Below are 22,484 nucleotides of genomic sequence, written 5' to 3' on the forward strand. Positions count from 1 at the left end.
GAGAGAGAGGGAAAGAGTGGAAGAAAAAGAAAAGAGGGGGAATGTGAACTCAGAATAAATCACTTTTCTCCCGGGTAACCCAGTATTTCCCGCCAAATCCAGAAGTGTCATTCAAAAGCATTATAAAGCATAAAAATGTCTGGATTTGATTAGAGCTCTGATCAGCATGAAAATTCAAACCTGATGCTGCCTGAGCCTGATGAGCCATATATTAAAAACATTTTATGAGCCCTACATTAACGATATTTAATGAGCCCAAGCCCAAAAAAGCCCAAATGATTGTACCGTTATCCAATACATTTACTGTATGATATAGGCTACTGCACATTATGCACAACAGAAAAACATAAAAACCCATAGATGTAGCTAGCTATACAGTGAGGGGAAAAAGTATTTGATCCCCTGCTGATTTTGTACGTTTGCCCACTGACAAAGACATGATCAGTCTATAATTTTAATGGTAGGTTTATTTGAACAGTGAGAGACAGAATAACAACAAAAAAATCCAGAAAAACGCATGTCAGAAATGATATAAATTGATTTGCATTTTATTGAGGGAAATAAGTATTTGACCCCTCTGCAAAACATGACTTAGTACTTGGTTGCAATACCCTTGTTGGCAATCACAGAGGTCAGATGTGTCACACCCTGGCTCTGGGACTCTATATGTTGAGCCAGGGTGTGTTCATTCTATGTGTTAGATTTCTATGTTGGTAGTTCTAGTTGTGTTTATTTCTATGTTGGCTAGAGTGACTCCCAATCAGAGGCAACGAGTGTCAGCTGTCGTTGGTTGTCTCTGATTGGGAGCCATATTTAAACTGTCTGTTTTCCCTTTGTGTTTGTGGGTTCTTGTTCCGTGTTGGTCATTGTTACCGAGGACGTTACGAGTCGTTTGTTGTTTTGTTGGTTGTGTATGTTATCACTAAAGATAAATAAATACCATGTTCGTTCATCACGCTGCGCCTTGGTCTATTCAATACGACGAGCGTGACAGAAGAACCCACCAAGTAAGGACCAAGCAGCGTGTCCCGGGGCAGAACTTGGACTGGACATGGGAGGAAGCGCCGGGAGAGGCCCTGGCGAAAGAGGAGCAGCGGCGTCAGCAGTGTCAACGTCGGACAGGCGAGAGGCAACCCCAGAAGATTTTTAGGGGGGGGCACACGGCATGGACGACGGGGCTGACGGAGGCAGAAAAGGGGCGGATTCAGAAGGCCACCAGGTTACGGGGGCCACTGGTCAAAGCAGGGAAGGAAGGTGTAGAGGCACGACGAGAGGTACTGGGGTGTGTTACCAGTCCGGTCCGGCCCGTTCCAGATCCCGAAGGTAGAGCCAGTGGTGTGTGTCCCCAGTACGGTCCGGCCTGTTCCGGCCCCTCGCACCAAGTGTACGGTGCGCGTCGCCAGCCCGGTCCGGCCTGTCCCTGCTCCTCGCACCAAGCCTACGGTATGCGTCGCCAGCCCGGTCCGGCCTGTCCCTGCTCCACGCACCAAGCCTACGGTGTGCGTCGCCAGCCCAGTCCGGCCTGTCCCTGCTCCACGCACCAAGCCTACGGGGTGCGTCGTCAGCCCAGTCCGGCCTGTTCCTGCTCCACGCACCAAGCCTACGGTGTGCGTCGCCAGCCCAGTCCGGCCTGTCCCTGCTCCACGCACCAAGCCTACGGGGTGCGTCGCCAGCCCAGTCCGGCCTGTCCCTGCTCCACGCACCAAGCCAGGGGTGCGAGTCGTCAGCCTGGTAAGGCCCGTTCCTCCTCCACGCACCAAGCCAGGGGTGCGAGTCGTCAGCCTGGTAAGGCCCGTCCCTCCTCCACGCACCAAGCCAGGGGTGCGAGTCGTCAGCCTGGGCCGTTCCTCCTACGCCAAGCCAGGGGTGCGAGTCGTCAGCCTGGTAAGGCCCATTCCTCCTCCACGCACCAAGCCAGGGGGTGCGCGTCGTCAGCCTGGTAAGGCCCGTTCCTCCTCACGCACCAAGCCAGGGGTGTGCGTCGTCAGTCCAGCACAACCCGTGCCTGGGTCAACGGTGCCTGGTAAGGTACCGGTCAACTGCTCCACTACGGAGCTGAAGCTAACCGCTCCTGCTAAGTCCAGTTCAGCTCCAGCCAGCGGGGCCAGACTGGACCAGGGGCGCTATGGGGGTTTATTGGAGGGTGGTGGGCAAGGCCGGAGCCAGAACCGCCGCCCGAGGAGGTATGCCCACCCAGCCCTCCCCTGTTTTGTTCAAGTTGAGGCGCGGTCGCAGTCCGCGCTTTAGGGGGTACTGTCACACCCTGGCTCTGGGACTCTATATGTTGAGCCAGGGTGTGTTCATTCTATGTGTTAGATTTCTATGTTGGTAGTTCTAGTTGTGTTTATTTCTATGTTGGCTAGAGTGACTCCCAATCAGAGGCAACGAGTGTCAGCTGTCGTTGGTTGTCTCTGATTGGGAGCCATATTTAAACTGTCTGTTTTCCCTTTGTGTTTGTGGGTTCTTGTTCCGTGTTGGTCATTGTTACCGAGGACGTTACGAGTCGTTTGTTGTTTTGTTGGTTGTGTATGTTATCACTAAAGATAAATAAATACCATGTTCGTTCATCACGCTGCACCTTGGTCTATTCAATACGACGAGCGTGACAAGATGTTTCTTGTAGCTGGCCACCAGGTTTGCACACATCTCAGGAGGGATTTTGTTCCACTCCTCTTTGCAGATCTTCTCCAAGTCATTAAGGTTTTGAGGCTGGTTTGGCAACTCGAACCTTCAGCTCCCTCCACAGATTTTCTATGGGATTAAGGTCTGGAGACTGGCTAGGCCACTCCAGGACCTTAATGTGCTTCTTCTTGAGCCACTCCTTTGTTGCCTTGGCCGTGTGTTTTGGGTCATTGTCATGCTGGAATACCCATCCACGACCCATTTTCAATGCCCTGGCTGAGGGAAGGAGGTTCTCACCCAAGATTTGACGGTACATGGCCCCGTCCATCGTCCCTTTGATGCGGTGAAGTTGTCCTGTCCCCTTAGCAGAAAAACACCCCCAAAGCATAATGTTTCCACCTCCATGTTTGACGGTGTTCTTGGGGTCATAGGCAGCATTCCTCCTCTTCCAAACACGGCGAGTTGAGTTGATGCCAAAGAGCTCGATTTTGGTCTCATCTGACCACAACACTTTCACCCAGTTCTCCTCTGAATCATGCATGGGGCCCCAGGCCGAGGGAGATTGACAGTTATTTTGTGTTTCTTCCATTTGCGAATAATCGCACCAACTGTTGTCACCTTCTCACCAAGCTGCTTGGCGATGGTCTTGTAGCCCATTCCAGCCTTGTGTAGGTCTACAATCTTGTCCCTGACATCCTTGGAGAGCTCTTTGGTCTTGGCCATGGTGGAGAGTTTGGAATCTGATTGATTGCTTCTGTGGACAGGTGTCTTTTATACAGGTAACAAACTGAGATTAGGAGCACACTCTTAAAGGGAGTGCTCCTAATCTCAGCTCGTTACCTGTATAAAAGACACCTGGGAGCCAGAAATCTTTCTGATTGAGAGGGGGTCAAATACTTATTTCCCTCATTAAAATGCAAATCAATTTATAACTTTTTTGACATGCGTTTTTTCTGGATTTTGTTGTTGTTATTCTGTCTCTCACTGTTCAAATAAACCTACCATTAAAATTATAGACTGATCATTTCTTTGTCAGTGGGCAAACGTACAAAATCAGCAGGGGATCAAATACTTTTTTCCCTCACTGTATGCTCTCTTGGGTAAATAAATGAAACTAGCTCCAGTAGGCTAATCTTTTTGAGTGTGAACTGTATTACTGTACTGTATTATACTGTATTATATGGACCCGATTACGCACATCGTTCAAACCATGATAAAGCAGAAGAGAACAAGCGATTCTGGTGCAGCACATGCGGCCTACAAAGTTACAAGCATAGGCTAGCGAATGTTATTTTAATTTTGAAATATAATAGGGCCTATTTGTATAATTAGTAGGCAGGTGCATATATACCTTTATAATATTTCCTGTTATTAGCCTACCTCCTCTTTCTCTCTCTATTGTTGCTTCAATTCTTCCTCACTTTCAACAGTTAAATGAAAAATGTTTCGTTGTCTTTATCTTAATCATTCATTTTATTTTACCTCCTTTTTCATGATATCCAATTATGATCTTGTCTCATTGCTGCAACTCCCCAACCGAAACAGGAGAGGCAAAGGTCGAGTCATGCGTCCTCCGAAACATGACCCGCCAAACCGCGCTCCTTAACACCCGCCCGCTTAACCCGGAAGCCAGCCGCACCAATGTGTCGGAGGAAACACTGTTCAACTGATGACCGAAGTCAGTCTGCAGGTGCCCGGCCCGCCACAAGGAGTCGCTAGAGCGCGATGAGCCAAGTAAAGCCCCCTCGGCCAAACCCTCCCCTGACCCGGACGACGCTGGGCCAATTGTGCACCGCCCTATGGGACTCCCAGTCACGGCCGGTTGTGACAGAGCCTGGGATCGAACCCGGATCTGTACTGACGCCTCAAGCACTGCGATGCAGTGCCTTAGACTGCTGTATTACTCGGGAGGCCTATCTTAATCATTATAATGACATCCTTGAATCATATAGGGCTAGAATTAGATGCAGAAGATTTTCACTTCACAAAGATTGAATGGTTATTGGTCTGAATAAATAACTGCTATAGCCTACCGCCATCACACGTTCACTCTTCTTACTGTAGCATAGGCTATGCTGCATTGTGAACTGTGCTCCATACTGAGATGGGTCTATCCCCACCCTGAACGTTGATTCATCATTTAGACATCGCATATAATTTAACAGTTCCATTTCATGCCATGCTGTTCATATAAATCATCTATTATAAATTACCGGTTTCTCGCAGTTATTTGGGAAAAGGAAGTGGTTTTGGGCGGTAAATCTCGGTAACCGGGTTCCCGCCATTCAACCTAGTATCTACTGGTTATCTACATAGTATACTTAATAAATATTTATATGATCAACACATTAGTGATCACACACACACACCTGTAGGTGAAGACCTGGATGTGTGTGTCCAGCTTCCTGTGGCTTACTTTGCCTACTTACGCTGGGCTGTCACAGTGTCTCATGGAGGAAGAGACTCCCCCTCCGCAGGTCCTGCTGCACTCCCCCCACGACGACCAGGGACCCCAGCCTCCGTCCACACTCTGGGGCCACGTCCCGAATGTCACACACTCCCCCTGGTAGCACCACTGAGAGGAGAGGGGTGAGAGAGAGTGGGAGAGGATTAATCATTGGTTAAGGTTGTAGAGGTTGTAGGTCTGTAACTGTGTCAGTGAGTACGGTTACATGCACACAATAATTGTGGATAATCAGATTAATATAATAGTTTGATTTAAACGTTTTTCATTTTTTGCAAGAAGAACGATTTCCCTAATAATCCTGTTTACATGGACACATCTGAAATCAGGCTACCTGATGGCACTCTGAAAATTGCAGAAAATCGGCAATCAAAATAAACGTTCTACCACAGCGACCGTGTTCTTTTTGGGAAGCATATCTGATTCTGAGTTCGGACATATAAAGTTGGTATGTGAAAACTTCTAAGACACATATATTCAGTTGTTCCGAACTCACTTCACTCACGGTAAAGAGAGAGGCTCGCTGGGCTGGTGCTAGTACACACGCAGATCAAATACACTGCTGGAACGCCCATTAATAATTTGAAAGATTGCCTTACGCCGATTAAGATAAGCAGAGTAAAATGTTTGCATGACTATTGCATAATCTGCCAAGTGCCATAATCTGCTTATTATCGAATTATCACTGTGCATGTAAACGTACTCAGTGGTGCTCAGGGCTTAGAGACAGTAGAGGTTGTAGAGGTTGTAGGTCTGTAACTTTGTCAGTAGGTTAAGATCCTGGGCCAGTGAAACACCAGGCCACTGTCCTCAGTCTCCCTCAATCCCTCACTCCCTCACTCCCTCACAACAGAGATTAACAATGCAGAAGGACAGAGAGAGGGGAGAGAGAGGGAGAGAGAGAGAACCAGGGCACTGTCCTCATTCTCCTTAGCTCAGAGCAGAGAAGGGTAATGCACTAACACACTGTATAAACAAGATTAACACTGCAGGGAGAGGGAGAGCGAGGCCAGAGAAGGAGAGAGAGAGAGGATGCAGAGAAGAAGAAAGAGGGAGAGAGAGAAAGAGAGAGAGTCCTCCTTAAGACCTTGTCTGTGTTTCCAGTTAGACTGAAATAGCCTGGGAGAGAATGTCTTATCAGAGAGGAGCTGACACACACTACCTGTCTATTACCCCACACACCTATCAGCCTTTCACCACCTGCAAGTGTGTGTGTGTGTGTGTGTATGTGTATGTGTGTGTGTACCTGCGTGTGTGTGTGTGTTTGTACCAATGTCTAGGATAGTAGCAAATAGTCTTTCCTGGGAAACCACATATTCTCTCTCTCTTATCTCCTTTATTCTCCTTATCTCTCTCCCTTTCTCTTTCTCATCCCCCATTCTTCCCTCCCACACATCCCTACCTCCTCTCTATCCTTCTCTCCCTCCCTCCCTCTAGTTGGCAGGGCCTCTCCATTACAGGCCTGGTGACAAATGGTTGACAGTCGAGTTCCTTTGAAGCCGCCCCTCATCCCCCTCACCACCCACCCTCAACCCAGACAGGAGCCCGTCATCAGCCTCCCCCCAAAGCCCCCTGTTCCAAAGCCCCCTGAGCTGATCTCAACTTGGGCCCCCTGTGTAGCCCAGGACCCTGTCGGTGGCCTCCGGCCCTGAAAGGCTCCAGTCAGCAGACGGTAATGACACACGACAGCCCGACAGCCTCCTATTCTTTCTTTTTAGACCTCAGACCATTCGGTGACAATGGCCGCCGTAATCTGTGTTAAAACTGTCTCACTGTCGGCCATCTAACCTGACCGTAGCGTGGCGAGTCACACTGGGGTCAGTGCTATCTGGGATCCTTGGGACATCCCTACCCTAAACTCTAAAGGCTGGTTTACAGTCCGTCTATCGACATGTCTGTAGACAATTGGTGTAGCGACATCATGAACATTCTATTGTCGTCCGACATCAAACTTGTCGTTGTCGTTTTGAAAAAGTATAAACACAAAACAACAGCCTCTGCATGACATCAGCAGCCCGGGGCTCCAAATAGCATACTTTCTCTATTTTAACATCAAGAAACCCATCAGTTTAAAATGAATTCAGTAAATGTCAACCTAGCAAGCCAGGCAACTAAAAGCAATTTTCTAAACAATATTTTTGTTTGTTGTTAGCTAGTTAGCTAGCTAGTTGGCTAGCCAGTTCAAATAATGACCTGAGTATAACTGACAACGTCTTAACTTTAGCTACTTTTGATTAATTATTACAGGAAATAAACCCACAACAACATAATTATTTACAAGGTAATGGCGAGTTTACAGAAAATAGCTTACTGCCACAGTGTGACAAAATAAAAGCAGGTCATTCTATCTGAGAATTTTAGAACTCCTACATCATCTTGTCAGCGAAGAATTTGGTCTGGTTGCTGTGGCAGTCCAGCAACCACGACAACGGACATTGCTACAGTCGCAGAGACTTAAGGCCAGTTTATACTTGGTCTAACGACATGTCAACATCCGTTGTCGTGGTTACCGGAATACCACAGCAACCAGGCCAAATTCTCCTGTGACAAGATGATTCAGAAGTTCTCAAATTCTTAGGTAGAATTACCTACTTTTATTTAGTCAACTTCAATGGGGTAGGGACGTCCCAAGGATTCCGGATAGCCCTGGGACCAGAAGGTGAAGTGATGACCTCAAAGCATGGCGTGTGTGGCGGGGAAAAGGGGGAGGGGGTAATACATTGGGATACAATGGGAGAGGAGAGGAGAGGAGAGAATGAGTCCTGCTAGGTCTGGCTACCACACACCTCACAGTAACTAGTCTTGACTCTGACACTGAGGCCCACTATGTGGGCCTACCTGCCATCACATCACCCAATAAAAGAAAGAAAGAAAGAAAGAAAGAAAGAAAGAAAGAAAGAAAGAAAGAAAGAAAGAAAGAAAGAAAGAAAGAAAGAAAGAAAGGGGGGTGGTGATATGGAGGTGGGAGAGAGCTGAGTTGACTACAGGAGAGTGTGTGTAGACTACAGTATAACAACTAGTGTGTAGATAACAGTATAACAACTAGTGTGTAGACTATAAGAGATAACTAGTGTATAGACCACAAGAGATAACTAGTGTGTAGACTACAGTATAACAACTAGTGTGAAGACTATTAGAGATAACTAGTGTGTAGAGTACAAGAGACAACAAGTGTGTAGACTACAAGAGATAACTAGTGTGTAGACTACAAGAGATAACTAGTTTGTAGACTACAAGAGATAACTAGGGTGTAGACTAAAAGAGATAACTAGGGTGTAGACTACAGTATAACAACTAGTGTGAAGACTATTAGAGATAACTAGTGTGTAGACTACAATAGACAACTAGTGTGTAGACTACAAGAGATAACTAGTGCGTAGACTACAAGAGATAACTAGCGTGTAGACTACAAGAGATACCTAGGGTGTAGACTACAGTATAACAACTAGTGTGAAGATTATTCGATAACTAGTGTGTAGACTACAAGACACAACTTGTGTGTAGACTACAAAAGATAACTAGTGTGTAGACTACAGTATAACAACTAGTGTGTAGACTATAAGAGATAACTAGTGTGTAGACTATAAGAAATAACTAGTATGTAGACTATTAGAGATAACTTGTGTGTAGACTATAAGAGATAACTAGTGTGTAGACTATAAGAGATAACTAGTGTGTAGACTATAAGAGATAACTAGTGTGTAGACTATTAGAGATAACTTGTGTGTAGACTATAAGAGATAACTAGTGTGTAGACTATAAGAGACAACTAGTGTGCAGACTATAAGAGATAACTAGTGTATAGACTACAGTATAACAACTAGTGTGTAGACTACAAGAGATAACTAGTGTGTAGACTACAAGAGATAACTAGTGTGTAGACTATAAGAGATAACTTGTGTGTAGACTATAAGAGATAACTAGTGTGTAGACTACAAGAGATAACTAGTGTGCAGACTATAAGAGATAACTAGTGTGTAGACTATTAGAGATAACTTGTGTGTAGACTATAAGAGATAACTAGTGTGTAGACTATAAGAGATAACTAGTGTGCAGACTATAAGAGATAACTAGTGTATAGACTACAGTATAACAACTAGTGTGTAGACTACAAGAGATAACTAGTGTGTAGACTATAAGAGATAACTAGTGTGTAGACTATTAGAGATAACTAGTGTGTAGACTACAGGATAAAGTGTGTAGACCAGGGGTTCCCAAATCTTAGGGCCCGCGACCCCATTTTGATATCAAAAAATGTTTGCGACCCCACCATGTACAAAAAGTGAGGTAATCAACGACCAATGTTTACTTTTTTAATTGGGGCTATGGCAGTCTATTACTAATCAGTCTGACAGTATTTTTGACAGTATTTCAATCTGAAGACAGTATGGTGTGAAGTGACTGAAATGCATCAGAAAGGTATTGGGTTCAGAAGATCATCAAGCAATAATGTTGTATGATCTTTTGTGTAGAAAATAACATAATAATTGATGGAAACAGTGAACATGAGAGTCTTATCTTTCAGTGATGGAGTCATAATATTTGGTAGCTTAAACCATTCAAAAGATAGAGCCACATTTGTAGGAAGAAAACAGAAATCGCTCTGTTTATTACAACCGCATCTAGCAGCTACCGGAGGTTACTTACGTAACCCCGGTTCTATGAATCAAGCGCACATTTTCTCTCGCGACCCCATTTTCAAATCAGGCGACCCCACATCAGGCGACCCCTGGTTTAGGAAACCCTGGTGTAAACTATAAGAGACAACTAGTGTGTAGACTACAGGAGAGTGTGTGTATAGACTATGATAACTAGTGTGTGTAGACAATGAGACTGCTAGTATACACTTACCCCTTTCTCAATGCTTCCCGTCTGACACAGGGTCCCCTCAGCAGCAGGGATACTGTTGGTGACACAGCGGTTGCTTTTGCTAAGGCACCAGAGCTCTCTACACACTTCCTAGGAAAGAAGGCAAAACCAAGTTGGTCAGAATAAAGCAATTCACTGCAGAGAGTGTATTACAAGCAAGCAGAGCAATTGCCATAGATAGGGCTGTGGAAGTGCCTTAGAGATCTACTCAAAAATGTAATGTGACTTCCCCTCCTCATCTCCTGTCCTTCATCTGCACTGAGGTGAAAGAGCTGAACAGACAGTGGGGAGCAGATACCTGGCTGTAGGCAGCCGCCATATTGCTTTCACCTGCAAGGATAGCAGACCTGGTTCAAATATAGGTTGCACTGTTTGGAGTCACTTTGGACTATTCCATAGGTTCCATTTCACCAGGCAAACTAACTCAAGCTCAGCTGAAATTTGTGGAAGTATTAGACATATGTATTTGACACAGATCTGATGGAGTAGCTATATATTTGACCCAGGTCTGATGGATTGAGCCAAGTTTATGTTTAGAGTCAATATCCCAAAGGTCAACCCATTCTACAAATGTCCCTCTGTGTTGAGGGATGAAGGAGTCATCTGGAGCAACAACACCATGACTAACACCTCCATACCGCAACATGGACCGGCTAACGTCGGTTCACCGAAACCACTGTTAACCAGTTATAGGAAATCACTCTGGCACTCACAACAGAGAGCATATCAAACTGCCCCTCAGAGAGGAGACAGTCTCAGGGAACAGAGAATGTAGACATAACAAAACATTTGTCCTACAGGAAGTTATAAAACAAACAACGTCTTCTGTTTCTACGATTTCTCCATCTTATCTCCTAGCTCTTATAACAGAGGGAGAACTCTTTATGTCTGGACAGAGAGAGTGAGAAGGAGAGAGAGAGGTAGAAAGAGAGAGAGAAAGAGAGACAGAGAGAGACAGAAAGTGAAGGAGAGACAGAGAGAGAGTGGAAGAAAAATAAAAAGAGCGAGAGAGGAGGAGATAGAGAATCCAAGTCAGAGTCTCTCCTCTGGAGTAAATTAAATCTTAAAACCGAGTGTTTATAACAAGGACAACCCTGCATTAGATTTCCCATTAAACCTCTATGGTTCCCCCTCCGCCTCTCCACTTCAAAGGCTTTACTGGACAACTGCGTACGGCAGAGCAGAAGAGGAGCAGTGCCATGAAGAAGAGTTACAGCCCTGTGCCAAGGCTCTGACCCCACGGTTCAGTAAATAAGGTCCAGGCTCCGCTGGTCTCTACAGGTCTCTTCTACTGCTGCTAGACGCTATAGATTAAATAAAGCTGCAAACTGCCACTCTTTGTCGGCCCTGTCTCGCTGCGCCACTCCCAGCTCTGCTTTCAATAAGCCCCCCCACCATTCCAACGTTTCTGCAACTACCTCCCCCTAACAAGCAATGTTTGAAATATGTTCTCTTATCACGGAGTGACCCTCACCCTCCCTGCTCTTTGGCCCCCTGCCGGCCCGCTCAGAGCCGCAGTAGCGGCTGAAAAGTCAGAAGCTAAACCAGGTCTAAATGAACATGTGTCCCTGGTCTGGTCTGGGGGATTTACGCTAGCTAGCTAACAGAGAGGAAGCTAATCCTAACCCTAACCTTTTTCCTAACCTTAACCTCACTCTCTTTTTACCTGCTACGTTAATTCTCCTAACCTGCTGCATAAGTTCTTCTAATATGAAAAAGTAAATTCCGGTCGTAGCTGTATTCCACCTAGATAGAACCCCTGGTGACTCCCAACATTCTGAGAGTGTCAGTTAGAAATTACCATTCAATTGCCCCTTCGCTAAGTCCCCCCTCCGAATCCGACACCTTGGACAAGCTCACGTTTAAATCACATAAAATCCAGTGAGGGCTATGGCTAAAACGTTTTTTTTTTTTTTTTTATGTTGAAATGGCTAAATAATTTAACAGAGCACCAGAAGTACTTGCTACTGTGATTCCTGAAATGCAAAACCTATTGATGGAGTATTTTTCGTATCTGAAATTATACTTTTGTTACATTGTTTGCTAGCTCAGCTGGTTAGCTAGCTCTCAGTCTCATTGACCACCAAAAGTTGCTAATGCTAGCTAGCCACTTAAAATAACTTGTTTTCTCAAAATGTATGTTAGTTAGCTAAGTTAGCAATGCTATGAATACAACTACCATCTGCTGTCGACATCAGGATACATACAATTTGAGAGCACTAGTTAGCTCCAAAAGAGGTTATAGCTTTGACTGCATGCTGACAGTGAATTCAGAGCCATTCAGTGGCTAGCTACACTACCAATATAATTTGACCAGGTTACCGTGACGCAATTGTAATGACAGTATGCCACAACATACTCAAGAGTTTCCTGATTAGCAAGGGGAATTCTGTGTTTAATTTTCATTGTGTATTAAAAACACAGTTTGAGATCATTGTGAGGGGATTTCGCCAGTGAATTGGGCTTCCCTGGAAAATGTTGACTGAGGTTGCAACAGAGCTTAGTGAAAATGTTTCAACAACAATTTCTCGGCTTCTTTTATACAATTCCACAGGAGCAAGCATTGAAACACTTCACCAAACCACTGCTATGCTGTCCGGTCCTTTCAGTTGGAACAACAGTCCAACCTATCCACTGGGCTTTCTGTCCCCATTAGAACATGTAGGGTAGGAGACGGTTGGGAATGGAGACCAGTTGAGTTTTACTTCCAGGACAGGAACATGTCACCACAACCATTAAGTGTAAGAGTGACTGTTAAGTGTTACTGCACCTCTCTTCCCCCACCATATATTTTAGTTATTCTCTTCAGTCTTTAGTGGCACTAAAGCAGGCTCTGCTCTGCTCTGCTATGTGTGTTGTACAGAGTAACTGTCTCCCAGATAAGATAGGTCATCTTTCCCCATAGGAGAACTCATTTTGGTTCCAGGTAGAACCCTTTTTGGTTCCAGGTAGAACTACCCAAAAGGGTTCTAAAAAGGGTTATTCAAAGGGTTCTCCTATGGGGACAGCCAAAGAACTAGATTGCACCTTTTCTTCTAAAAGTGTAACATCAACTCTGAAAGCAAACTATACATCTAGTCATAGACCTTTTACTTGTTTCTATGGTTACATGGCTCTGATCAGCAAGCTCTTAACTAAAGACAACTCTTTGCCAGACAGCTGGCAGGCTGAGTGAAACAGATCTGATTCCAGATCAGAATCCAGAATCCTAGCAGATGAAAGACTACATGCTAGTTCTGTGGAAGCAGCCCGGCACAGAGCAGCACAGCTGAGCCAGGCTCTGGAGGAATGCTCTCCTTTCATAAATGTCTGTCTTTCATGCTGATCTAAAACCACAATTAAGAGCTTAAGAGACAAAATGACAGGGTTTGATTTGGGGCCCGTGGTAATCTGCTGTCAGATATTTATTTCAATGAAACTAAATAAACTCTCTTGATCTCGACTAATGGTAGACTCTTTTATTGTCCATATTGGTTCATTAATTCTTTGTGGCTTTCATTCAACATCTCCTGTTTCTGTGGCTTGGTTTAGTTCTCTCTCTGCTTGTGTCTCTTTATTTACCTTGGGTTGTTATTCTGCAAGGTGGTGGGAGGGGGGGTAATCATTATCATTCCATGAAACTCTGGTGTGTGTGTGTGTGTGTGTGTTTGTGTGTGTGTGTGTGTGTGTGTGTGTGTGTGTGTGTGTGTGTGTGTGTGTGTGTGTGTGTGTGTGTGTGTGTGTGTGTGTGTGTGTGTGTGTGTGTGTGTGTGTGTGTGTGTGTGTGTGTGTGTGTGTGTGTGTGTGTGTGTGCGTGTGTGCGAGTCTGTGTAAAAACCTCCCTCCCTCCTCCCTCTCTTTGAGATAGGTTAGTGAGATATGCTGGGAGAGAGGAACATCAGACTGGTGAGTGTTGATGAGACCCATCTATCCCAGGTGCTAATAAAACAATGATGTCTCCTTCTGGTGATATGATGATAACACCCCTAACGATGATTATGATAATAACACCCTGATTATGATGATAACACCCTGATTATGAAGATAACACCCTGATTATGATGATAACACCCTGATTATGAAGATAACACCCTGATTATGAAGATAACACCCTGATTATGATGATAACACCCCTAACCCTGATTATGATAATAACACCCTGATTATGATGATAACACCCCTAACACTGATTATGATAATAACACCCTGATTATGATAATAACACCCTGATTATGATAATAACACCCTGATTATGATAATAACACCCTGATTATGATGATAACACCCCTAACACTGATTATGATAATAACACCCTGATTATGATAATAACACCCTGATTATGATGATAACCCTGATTGTGCCTCCTGTAGCTCAGTTGGTAGAGCATGGCGCTTGCAACGCCAGGGTTGTGGGTTCGTTTCCCACGGGGGGACCAGTATGAAAAAAATTTATGCACTCACTAACTGTAAGTTGCTCTGGATAAGAGCGTCTGTTAAATGACTAAAATGTAAATGTAATAACACCCGTAACCCTGATTATGATAATAACACCTGATTATGATGATAACACCCCTAACCCTGATTATGATAATAACACCCTGCTTATGATGATAACACCCTGATTATGATGATAACAGCCCTAACCTGATTATGATAATAAAACCCTGATTATGATGATAACACCTCTAACCCAGATTATGATAATAACACCCTGATTATGATGATAACACCCCTAACACCCCATAACACCCCTAACACCTGATTATGATGATAACACCCTGATTATGAAAATAACACCCTGATTATGATGATAACACCCCTAACCCTGATTATGATAATAAAACCCTGATTATGATGATAACACCCCTAACTCTGATTATGATAATAACACCCTGATTATGATGATAACACCCTGATTATGATAATAACACCCTGATTATGATGATAACACCCCTAACCCTGATTATGATAACAACACCTCTAACCCTGATTATGATAATAACACCCCTAACCCTGATTATGATCAACTATTCCCTTAACAGCATGGTCCTCCACTATAGGGGAGAGAGACTGTACGCATATTGTAGATTCGGAGAGATGCAGGTTTCTTACCCCATATTTGCACTGTCGTGAAGAGGCTCCGTACTGGAAGCGACACTGCTCGTCTGCATCGTACACCTGCCCCGGGGCCACTGTTGGGTACAGGAAGTCTCGTTTCAGAGGTTCATTGTCCAGACACGTCCCCCGACCTGAGCTGTCAAAAACAAACCTACAATAGGATTGTTTCTTACACACCACACCTACACAGCATATAGCGGTGGTTCCCAAAGCTCTCCTTCAGTAGCCCCAGCAGTTCTGTTCCAGGTCTAGCACACCTTATTGGACTAACAAAGGGCTTGATGATTGAGTTGACTAGTTGAATCAGGTGTGCTAGCGTTGGAATAGGTGAAATGAGTGGAATGGCTCAGGGAGAGGTTTAAACACGGGGCTAGGTATAGACGGTAGCTACTAGCTACTAGTATACACACTGCAGCCCTCAATGACTAGGAGAGAGTCACTGGTTTAGCAACATAACATAAATCCTTTCTTTTAGAGGCCACCTCTCACCCTATATTGTATACTATCTTTCACAATTTCACCACAATGACTTAAAATGACTTATGATGAAAATACAGTTTATGGCAACCCTAGTCACACTGTCTACTAACACGTGTCTTGTACAGTTTCAGTTGTGTGGAACTGCATCATTCACATCATTCCCCTGTCTGCCTCTAACACTAACCCTATAGATAGAGTGAAGGGGGAGAAGTCTGCCTCTAACCCTAACCCTATAGATAGAGTGAAGGGGGAGAAGTCTGCCTCTAACCCTAACCCTATAGATAGAGTGAAGGGGGAGAAGTCTGACTCTAACCCTAACCCTATAGATAGAGTGAAGGGGGGAGAAGTCTGACTCTAACCCTAACCCTATAGATAGAGTGAAGGGGAGAAGTCTGACTCTAACCCTAACCCTATAGATAGAGTGAAGGGGGAGAAGTCTGCCTCTAACCCTAACCCATAGATAGAGTGAAGGGGGAGAAGTCTGACTCTAACCCTAACCCTATAGATAGAGTGAAGAGGAGAAGTCTGCCTCTAACCCTAACCCTATAGATAGAGTGAAGGGGGGGAGAAGTCTGCCTCTAACCATAACCCTATAGATAGAGTGAAGGGGAGAAGTCTGACTCTATCCCTAACCCATATATAGAGTGAAGAGGGAGAAGTCTGCCTCTAACCCTAACCCTATAGATAGAGTGAAGGGGGAGAAGTCTGACTCTAACCCTAACCCTATAGATAGAGTGAAGAGGAGAAGTCTGCCTCTAACCCTAACCCTATAGATAGAGTGAAGGGGGAGAAGTCTGCCTCTAACCATAACCCTATAGATAGAGTGAAGGGGGAGAAGTCTGACTCTAACCCTAACCCTATAGATAGAGTGAAGGGGGAGAAGTCTGCCTCTAACCCTAACCCTATAGATAGAGTGAAGGGGGAGAAGTCTGCCTCTAACCCCCTAACCCTATAGATAGAGTGAAGGGGGAGAAGTCTGCCTCTAACCCTAACCCTATAGATAGAGTGAAGGGGGAGAAGTCTGCCTCTAACCCTAACCCTATAGATAGAGTGAAGGGGAGAAGTCTGCCTCTAACCCTAACCCTATAGATAGAGTGGGGAGAAGTATGCCTCTAACACTAACCCTATAGATAGAGTGAAGGGGGAGAAGTCTGCCTCTAACCCTAACCCTATAGATAGAGTGAGGGGGAGAAGTCTGACTCTAACCCTAACCCTATAGATAGAGTGAAGGGGGAGGAAGTCTGACTCTAACCCTAACCCTATAGATAGAGTGAAGGGGGAGAAGTCTGACTCTAACCCTAACCCTATAGATAGAGTGAAGGGGGAGAAGTCTGCCTCTAACCTAACCCTATAGATAGAGTGAAGGGGGAGAAGTCTGACTCTAACCCTAACCCTATAGATAGAGTGAAGGGGGAGAAGTCTGACTCTAACCCTAACCCTATAGATAGAGTGAAGGGGGAGAAGTCTGCCTCTAACCCTAACCCTATAGATAGAGTGAAGGGGGAGAAGTCTGACTCTAACCCTAACCCTATAGATAGAGTGAAGGGGAGAAGTCTGCCTCTAACCCTAACCCTATAGATAGAGTGAAGGGGGAGAAGTCTGCCTCTAACCCTAACCCTATAGATAGAGTGAAGGGAGAGAAGTCTGACTCTAACCCTAACCCTATAGATAGAGTGAAGGGAGAAGTCTGCCGCTAACCCTAACCCTATAGATAGAGTGAAGGGGGAGAAGTCTGACGCTAACCCTAACCCTATAGATAGAGTGAAGGGGGAGAAGTCTGCCTCTAACCCTAACCCTATAGATAGAGTGAAGGGGAGAAGTCTGCCTCTAACCCTAGCCCTATAGATAGAGTGAAGGGGGAAGTCTGCCTCTAACCCTAGCCCTATAAATAGAGTGAAGGGGGAGAAGTCTGACTCTAACCCTAACCCTATAGATAGAGTGAAGGGGGGAGAAGTCTGCCTCTAACCCTAGCCCTATAGATAGAGTGAAGGGGGAGAAGTCTGCCTCTAACCCTAGCCCTATAGATAGAGTGAAGGGGGAGAAGTCTGCCTCTAACCCTAACCCTATAGATAGAGTGAAGGGGGGAGAAGTCTGCCTCTAACCCTAGCCCTATAGATAGAGTGAAGGGGAGAAGTCTGCCTCCAACCCTAGCCCTATAGATAGAGTGAAGGGGGAGAAGTCTGCCTCTAACCCTAGCCCTATAGATAGAGTGAAGGTGGAGAAGTCTGCCTCTAACCCTAGCCCTATAGATATAGTGAAGGGGGAGAAGTCTGCCTCTAACCCTAGCCCTATAGATAGAGTGAAGGGGGAGAAGTCTGCCTCTAACCCTAAACCTATAGATAGAGTGAAAGGGGAGAAGTCTGCCTCTAACCCTAGCCCTATAGATAGAGTGAAGGGGGAGAAGTCTGACTCTAACCCTAACCCTATAGATAGAGTGAAGGGGGAGAAGTCTGCCTCTAACCCTAGCCCTATAGATAGAGTGAAGGGGGAGAAGTCTGCCTCTAACCCTAGCCCTATAGATAGAGTGAAGGGGGAGAAGTCTGCCTCTAACCCTAACCCTATAGATAGAGTGAAGGGGGAGAAGTCTGCCTCTAACCCTAGCCCTATAGATAGAGTGAAGGGGGAGAAGTCTGCCTCTAACCCTAGCCCTATAGATAGAGTGAAGGGGGAGAAGTCTGCCTCTAACCCTAGCCCTATAGATAGAGTGAAGGGGGAGAAGTCTGCCTCTAACCCTAGCCCTATAGATATAGTGAAGGGGGAGAAGTATGCCTCTAACCCTAGCCCTATAGATAGAGTGAAGGGGGAGAAGTCTGCCTCTAACCCTAAACCTATAGATAGAGTGAAGGGGGAGAAGTCTGCCTTTAACCCTAACCCTATAGATAGAGTGAAGGGGGAGAAGTCTGCCTCTAACCCTAACCCTATAGATAGAGTGAAGGGGGAGAAGTCTGCCTCTAACCCTAACCCTATAGATAGAGTGAAGGGGAGAAGTCTGCCTCTAACCCTAACCCTATAGATAGAGTGAAGGGGGAGAAGTCTGACTCTAACCCTAACCCTATAGATAGAGTGAGGGGAGAAGTCTGCCTCTAACCCTAACCCTATAGATAGAGTGAATGGGGAGAAGTCTGCCTCTAACCCTAACCCATAGATAGAGTGAAGGGGGAGAAGTCTGCCTCTAACCCTAACCCTATAGATAGAGTGAAGGGGGAGGAAGTCTGACTCTAACCCTAACCCTATAGATAGAGTGAAGGGGGAGAAGTCTGACTCTAACCCTAACCCTATAGATAGAGTGAAGGGGGAGAAGTCTGACTCTAACCCTAACCCTATAGATAGAGTGAAGGGGGAGAAGTCTGCCTCTAACCCTAACCCTATAGATAGAGTGAAGGGGGAGAAGTCTGACTCTAACCCTAACCCTATAGATAGAGTGAAGGGGGAGAAGTCTGCCTCTAACACTAACCCTATAGATAGAGTGAAGGGGAGAAGTCTGCCTCTAACCCTAACCCTATAGATAGAGTGAAGGGGGAGAAGTCTGACTCTAACCCTAACCCTATAGATAGAGTGAAGGGGGAGAAGTCTGACGCTAACCCTAACCCTATAGATAGAGTGAAGGGGGAGAAGTCTGACGCTAACCCTAACCCTATAGATAGAGTGAAGGGGGAGAAGTCTGCCTCTAACCCTAACCCTATAGATAGAGTGAAGGGGAGAAGTCTGCCTCTAACCCTAACCCTATAGATAGAGTGAAGGGGGGAGAAGTCTGCCTCTAACCCTAACCCTATAGATAGAGTGAAGGGGGAGAAGTCTGGCTCTAACCCTAACCCTATAGATAGAGTGAAGGGGGAGAAGTCTGACTCTAACCCTAGCCCTATAGATAGAGTGAAGGGGGAGAAGTCTGCCTCTAACCCTATCCCTATAGATAGAGTGAAGGGGAGAAGTCTGCCTCTAACCCTAACCCTATAGATAGAGTGAAGGGGGAGAAGTCTGCCTCTAACCCTAGCCCTATAGATAGAGTGAAGGGGAGAAGTCTGCCTCTAACCCTAGCCCTATAGATAGAGTGAAGGGGGAGAAGTCTGCCTCTAACCCTAGCCCTATAGATAGAGTGAAGGTGGAGAAGTCTGCCTCTAACCCTAGCCCTATAGATATAGTGAAGGGGGAGAAGTCTGCCTCTAACCCTAGCCCTATAGATAGAGTGAAGGGGGAGAAGTCTGACTCTAACCCTAACCCTATAGATAGAGTGAAGGGGGAGAAGTCTGCCTCTAACCCTAGCCCTATAGATAGAGTGAAGGGGGAGAAGTCTGCCTCTAACCCTAGCCCTATAGATAGAGTGAAGGGGGAGAAGTCTGCCTCTAACCCTAACCCTATAGATAGAGTGAAGGGGGGAGAAGTCTGCCTCTAACCCTAGCCCTATAGATAGAGTGAAGGGGAGAAGTCTGCCTCTAACCCTAGCCCTATAGATAGAGTGAAGGGGGAGAAGTCTGACTCTAACCCCTAACCCTATAGATAGAGTGAAGGGGGAGAAGTCTAACTCTAACCCTAGCCCTATAGATAGAGTGAAGGGGGAGAAGTCTGCCTCTAACCCTAGCCCCTATAGATAGAGTGAAGGGGGAGAAGTCTGCCTCTAACCCTAACCCTATAGATAGAGTGAAGGGGAGAAGTCTGCCTCTAACCCCTAGCCCTATAGATAGAGTGAAGGGGGAGAAGTCTGACTCTAACCCTAACCCTATAGATAGAGTGAAGGGGGAGAAGTCTGCCTCTAACCCTAGCCCTATAGATAGAGTGAAGGGGGAGAAGTCTGCCTCTAACCCTAGCCCTATAGATAGAGTGAAGGGGGAGAAGTCTGCCTCTAACACTAACCCTATAGATAGAGTGAAGGGGGAGAAGTCTGCCTCTAACCCTAACCCTATAGATAGAGTGAAGGGGGAGAAGTCTGACTCTAACCCTAACCCTATAGATAGAGTGAAGGGGGAGAAGTCTGACGCTAACCCTAACCCTATAGATAGAGTGAAGGGGGAGAAGTCTGACGCTAACCCTAACCCTATAGATAGAGTGAAGGGGGAGAAGTCTGCCTCTAACCCTAACCCTATAGATAGAGTGAAGGGGGAGAAGTCTGCCTCTAACCCTAGCCCTATAGATAGAGTGAAGTGGGGGAAGTCTGCCTCTAACCCTAGCCCTATAGATAGAGTGAAGGGGGAGAAGTCTGACTCTAACCCTAACCCTATAGATAGAGTGAAGGGGGAGAAGTCTGCCTCTAACCCTAGCCCTATAGATAGAGTGAAGGGGGAGAAGTCTGCCTCTAACCCTATCCCTATAGATAGAGTGAAGGGGGAGAAGTCTGCCTCTAACCCTAACCCTATAGATAGAGTGAAGGGGGAGAAGTCTGCCTCTAACCCTAGCCCTATAGATAGAGTGAAGGGGGAGAAGTCTGCCTCTAACCCTAGCCCTATAGATAGAGTGAAGGGGGAGAAGTCTGCCTCTAACCCTAGCCCTATAGATAGAGTGAAGGTGGAGAAGTCTGCCTCTAACCCTAGCCCTATAGATATAGTGAAGGGGGAGAAGTCTGCCTCTAACCCTAGCCCTATAGATAGAGTGAAGGGGGAGAAGTCTGCCTCTAACCCTAAACCTATAGATAGAGTGAAGGGGGAGAAGTCTGCCTCTAACCCTAACCCTATAGATAGAGTGAAGGGGGAGAAGTCTGACGCTAACCCTAACCCTATAGATAGAGTGAAGGGGGAGAAGTCTGCCTCTAACCCTAACCCTATAGATAGAGTGAAGGGGGAGAAGTCCGCCTCTAACCCTAACCCTATAGATAGAGTGAAGGGGGAGAAGTCTGCCTCTAACCCTAACCCTATAGATAGAGTGAAGGGGGAGAAGTCTGCCTCTAACCCTAACCCTATAGATAGAGTGAAGGGGGAGAAGTCTGACTCTAACCCTAACCCTATAGATAGAGTGAAGGGGGAGAAGTCTGCCTCTAACCCTAATCCTATAGATAGAGTGAATGGGGAGAAGTCTGCCTCTAACCCTAACCCTATAGATAGAGTGAAGGGGGAGAAGTCTGCCTCTAACCCTAACCCTATAGATAGAGTGAAGGGGGAGAAGTCTGACGCTAACCCTAATCCTATAGATAGAGTGAAGGGGGAGAAGTCTGCCTCTAACCCTAACCCTATAGATAGAGTGAAGGGGAGAAGTCTGACGCTAACCCTAACCCTATAGATAGAGTGAAGGGGGAGAAGTCTGACTCTAACCCTAACCCTATAGATAGAGTGAAGGGGGAGAAGTCTGACGCGTAACCCTAACCCTATAGATAGAGTGAAGGGGGAGAAGTCTGCCTCTAACCCTAACCCTATAGATAGAGTGAAGGGGAGAAGTCTTACGCTAACCCTATCCCTATAGATAGAGTGAAGGGGGAGAAGTCTGACTCTAACCCTAACCCTATAGATAGAGTGAAGGGGGAGAAGTCTGACTCTAACCCTAATCCTATAGATAGAGTGAAGGGGGAGAAGTCTGACGCTAACCCTAACCCTATAGATAGAGTGAAGGGGGAGAAGTCTGACTCTAACCCTAACCCTATAGATAGAGTGAAGGGGGAGAAGTCTGACGCTAACCCTAACCCTATAGATAGAGTGAAGGGGGAGAAGTCTGACGCTAACCCTAGCCCTATAGATAGAGTGAAGGGGGAGAAGTCTGCCTCTAACACTAACCCTATAGATAGAGTGAAGGGGGAGAAGTCTGCCTCTAACCCTAACCCTATAGATAGAGTGAAGGGGGAGAAGTCTGACTCTAACCCTAACCCTATAGATAGAGTGAAGGGGGAGAAGTCTGCCTCTAACCCTAGCCCTATAGATAGAGTGAAGGGGGAGAAGTCTGCCTCTAACCCTAGCCCTATAGATAGAGTGAAGGGGGAGAAGTCTGCCTCTAACCCTAACCCTATAGATAGAGTGAAGGGGGAGAAGTCTGCCTCT

General features: G+C 45.9%; 1 protein-coding gene across 1 annotated transcript in view; it reads right to left on the reverse strand.

Annotated features, from left to right (window-relative positions):
* The window catches only part of LOC121574156 (A disintegrin and metalloproteinase with thrombospondin motifs 6-like), a 144,628-nt gene that overhangs the window by 72,681 nt on the left and 49,463 nt on the right, over nucleotides 1-22,484 (reverse strand). Inside the window, exons 11-13 of the mRNA XM_041886792.2 lie at nucleotides 15,046-15,187; nucleotides 9,938-10,045; nucleotides 5,052-5,197 (exon numbers count right to left, since the gene is read on the reverse strand). Of these exons, the coding sequence (XP_041742726.2) occupies nucleotides 5,052-5,197; nucleotides 9,938-10,045; nucleotides 15,046-15,187 (396 nt within the window). The remainder of the gene's footprint in view (nucleotides 1-5,051; nucleotides 5,198-9,937; nucleotides 10,046-15,045; nucleotides 15,188-22,484) is intronic.

Source organism: Coregonus clupeaformis, chromosome 9, assembly GCF_020615455.1.
Source record: "Coregonus clupeaformis isolate EN_2021a chromosome 9, ASM2061545v1, whole genome shotgun sequence".
Lineage (NCBI taxonomy): Eukaryota > Metazoa > Chordata > Actinopteri > Salmoniformes > Salmonidae > Coregonus > Coregonus clupeaformis.